The sequence below is a fragment of the Meleagris gallopavo genome, chromosome 4 (assembly GCF_000146605.3).
Source record: "Meleagris gallopavo isolate NT-WF06-2002-E0010 breed Aviagen turkey brand Nicholas breeding stock chromosome 4, Turkey_5.1, whole genome shotgun sequence".
Classification (NCBI taxonomy): domain Eukaryota; kingdom Metazoa; phylum Chordata; class Aves; order Galliformes; family Phasianidae; genus Meleagris; species Meleagris gallopavo.
This window is the reverse complement of record NC_015014.2, coordinates 11044973-11048466: the sequence shown is the minus strand read 5'-3', so window position 1 is coordinate 11048466 and position 3494 is coordinate 11044973. Positions and strand designations below refer to the sequence as shown.

Below are 3494 nucleotides of genomic sequence, written 5' to 3'. Positions count from 1 at the left end.
TAATTTTTTTGAGTATTTATTCAGACAGCCCTCCATTCATTACTAAACCTTTCACTGACATGCTGCTATGCAGTATAGAATGTGACCTTTGCTTTACAAAAATCAAACTTCTCTTTAAAAATGTTTTTGCAATAAACATAGAGAAGTGCTTTTTACAATGTGCTGGCACGAAAATTTTTGATCAGTTTTTGATAAAATAATACATTATATTTCCTTGGGAGATTCCAAGCAGATTCTTTTCTATAAATCTATAAATCAGTAGCTTGAATCTGTGCTGTTTCTATATCTGTTCATACAGGGCTTCAATATTTTTTTTTTCCCTATGAAGACAACTTGATATTTAGACATGGATGTCATTATAGAAGGAGGGCAGCCAAGTCAGATACTTTAACACGGTGCTGATCTTTGTGCAGTGCAGATCTATGTGTTTGAGTTTAGTTTTGTTTGTGCTTTGTTTCATGATGGCAGACAGAGTACAGAAGTTAGCTTGATCCAACCAAAGCATAAGTAAAATACAGATATTCATTCAGACAGAATATTTACACTTGTGGATGTATGTATGTACATTTGTGGATCAAACGTTTCTGGTTTGATCAGAATCATTATAAACTGTTTCCTCTGTTCCTGAAATGCCAAATTCCTAACTGGCTGGGTTCAAAGTTAGTTTGAAACATGAGCGGTGCATGAGATTCCGTGGACATTTACATAGGTGAGCTGATGAGTCTGCTTACTGCAGATGTTGAGGCAGTTGTGCTCAAGTTCTGCGTCTGTTACCTGCAGATCCCTATGCATGTGTGATTCGTTGTGGTTATCATCTGTTTGCCCAGATCTGACTAATGAAGTCTTTTTCTTCTGAGTATCAGAACCTCTAAAGGACCCAAGAAAGAATGTAGCTCTATTCAGTGCTTTAGAAACTCATGAAGGTGCTGGAGATGCAGAGTAACGTGATTCTCAATTATTTTCCTGAAGCAGGATCAAAATTGATATGGTCATAGGATTGTCCTGGAGAGGAAGGAGTCATGTTAGAAGCAACAAAATTGGACCTTTTCTTCAGGAGGAGAGTTGTTCCTACGAACCAGGTGTGCCTGAGGAGCTCACCTCCTCTGGGAGAAATGAGAATTAATGAATCATTTATTTGCTTTGACATTATGGACTGATTGGTGAATATTTGCGTTAGTTAAAATGTAGTCAGGACACGACAGTTACCTGAAATATCTATGATAGATAGTCTTTTGCTCGTCCAGGTGACAGCAAGGCCGAGTTGGTGGGCTGAAATTCAGAAGGCGGTGAATCACACCTTGATGTAGAAGATTATTTCTTTGAATAATTGTATTTCTCCTAGAAAAATTGATTTGCTGTGATGTGAATGATTTCCTCTAGTATCACACCTCAGTATCTGTAATTCAATTTCTAGCTGTATAAAAACTAATTGAATAAATTCTTCTACATATTAAGTGCTTATGAATCCACGACGACTTGAAGATGCTATATTTGAAGTAATATTAAAAAAAATAATAATAATTGGCAAGGCCATTGTGGTTTGACTAGTTGCCTTTTTCAGCAGTGTGTTGTATTGTTAAACAGCTTTTCTTTCTTGACTACACACCCACTAAGCATAAAACTTTAAAACAGTCAGAGAAGTGCAATCTGTGTTTTCATAAAAATACACAAGAGCCACTGTCAAAGCGTCACGGTTTCATGAAGCTGTGCAAACGGGCCTGGCATGTGGATGGCTTAGATAGATTCTCTCCTCTGTGACTCAGGCAGATTTTAAAGTTTAAAAATCTTCACTTTCACTTGAAAAAGCTTCTTTGAATACCCAGTAAGTAATGCTTTTAACTCCTCAGCTCATAGCAAAAAAAATAAAAAATAAAAAAATCTACAGTTTGAAAAACTATCAACCTTTTAAAATTTCAGAAGCTTCTTATAAGGATTAAAACAAGGAGATGACCGTAAGTGTGGTGTGATGGCATTTTGAAGCTCTGCTCTCTGCAAGGGATCGTGCAGAAAGCCCCCATTTCCTTTGGGGACGGGATAACCTTGTGAGGATGTCATCTCCTGCTCCCCTCCAGCCGTCTGCTGTGCCCGTGTTGTTGGAATTGGAGGTGATGGGGTTGCAAACAAAGTGGGTGAGATGCTCTAATTTATTAAATGGCCAAACTGAATCTCACCTCATGTTGCCTGTTAAAGTAACACATAGGAAACATGTAGCTGTCTCACCTATGCTTTGTCCAAAGTTCTCTACCTGAAGTATATTCAGAAAGGGACATATGAAAAAAAGTGATGGAGTATGTTTAGAATAGACTTCATCTGGTCCCACTCTATGATCACCTTGTCTATCATGCCTGCAGGTAGCTTTCAATGGTGGATGTGTGAAAAGTGTAATGCAATCAGAATGTAGTTCATAAGAGTAATGTATGTGAGAATGTTTTAGGAGATAACGTCATTTAGAAAAAAATCTGAATTCTGCCATCATTTTGACATTTGTTAAAGTGATGTGCAAGATACAGAATGATGTGAGTCTGCAAAATTCGCTATTCAATGTCATTTGCTCTACTTCTGAAGCAAACAGTTGCCTGTGGAAGCTCTGACAATGCTATTTTCAGTTGTCTTGCTCTGTCTTTCTTAATGTATATTCCATTACTGTTAAAGGAATGTTAAACTAAGTTGCTTGAAACTTTTAAATGACCTAGTATGGAATAAGAGAAAAAGGAGTGAATATTTTCCTAAGCATTCTGTAGTTGTAGAAATTTGTTCAACTTTGTTTGGTTCACCTTTTCTGCTTGCATCTTAAAGAATAAAATACTTCTAGTATTTAAAATAGTAATGAAGAGATCACATATCTGAAGACAAAGCCCATTGTTGTCATGGTGAAAGAATAGCTATGTGCTTTCAGTAGATATATCTTTGGTATTGTTATCGAAGTAAAGGCTAAATATCTTCGCTATTATTTTTTATTACTACTATTTTTATTCTGAAAACAGCCGCTATCTTTTTGTTGCTTGCTACGTGTATAAATACTAAGGTTTGCTGAGCTAACAGCTTAGTTAGAAAGATGTTCACTCTCTGTCTTTTTAGACTGTCATCGTACGAACACTAATATGATTTACTTTGCAGATGCATGTAGTAGGTTTTCAATAAAATGAATATTGATGGAACTATTCCTTTACGTTGCCACATAATCAACCAGGAATTGTTTTACTTTTGTTACTGTGGAATACCAAATGCCTTATTAGGACTTTATAATTAAATATGCATGCACATGCTTCCAAGTTTTTATGCATATAATAAAAGTATATGAATGCGTGATAACTGTATATTTGCAGATACTAAGAAAAAGTTGAATATTAATGGCATATTTTTATTTTGTAGCTTTGGATCATCCTCCTCTGTGCCTTTTACGTCTATATTCTCGCAGCTGTTTATGACTGTTGTAGTCCCCCTTATTATTGGACAGGTATGTCTTTTAAATATACATCGTCACCTTAAAAAAA

General features: G+C 35.9%; 1 protein-coding gene across 2 annotated transcripts in view; it reads left to right on the top strand.

The window, feature by feature from the left end:
• Positions 1–3494, top strand: part of SLC10A7 (solute carrier family 10 member 7) — a 147809-nt gene that overhangs the window by 105434 nt on the left and 38881 nt on the right. Inside the window, exon 6 of one of the 2 annotated variants that reach the window (XM_031553019.1) lies at positions 3341–3457. The exons of the other annotated variant lie outside the window; for it this stretch is intronic. Within the exon in view, the coding sequence (XP_031408879.1) occupies positions 3341–3457 (117 nt within the window). The remainder of the gene's footprint in view (positions 1–3340; positions 3458–3494) is intronic. 2 annotated transcript variants of the gene reach the window in all.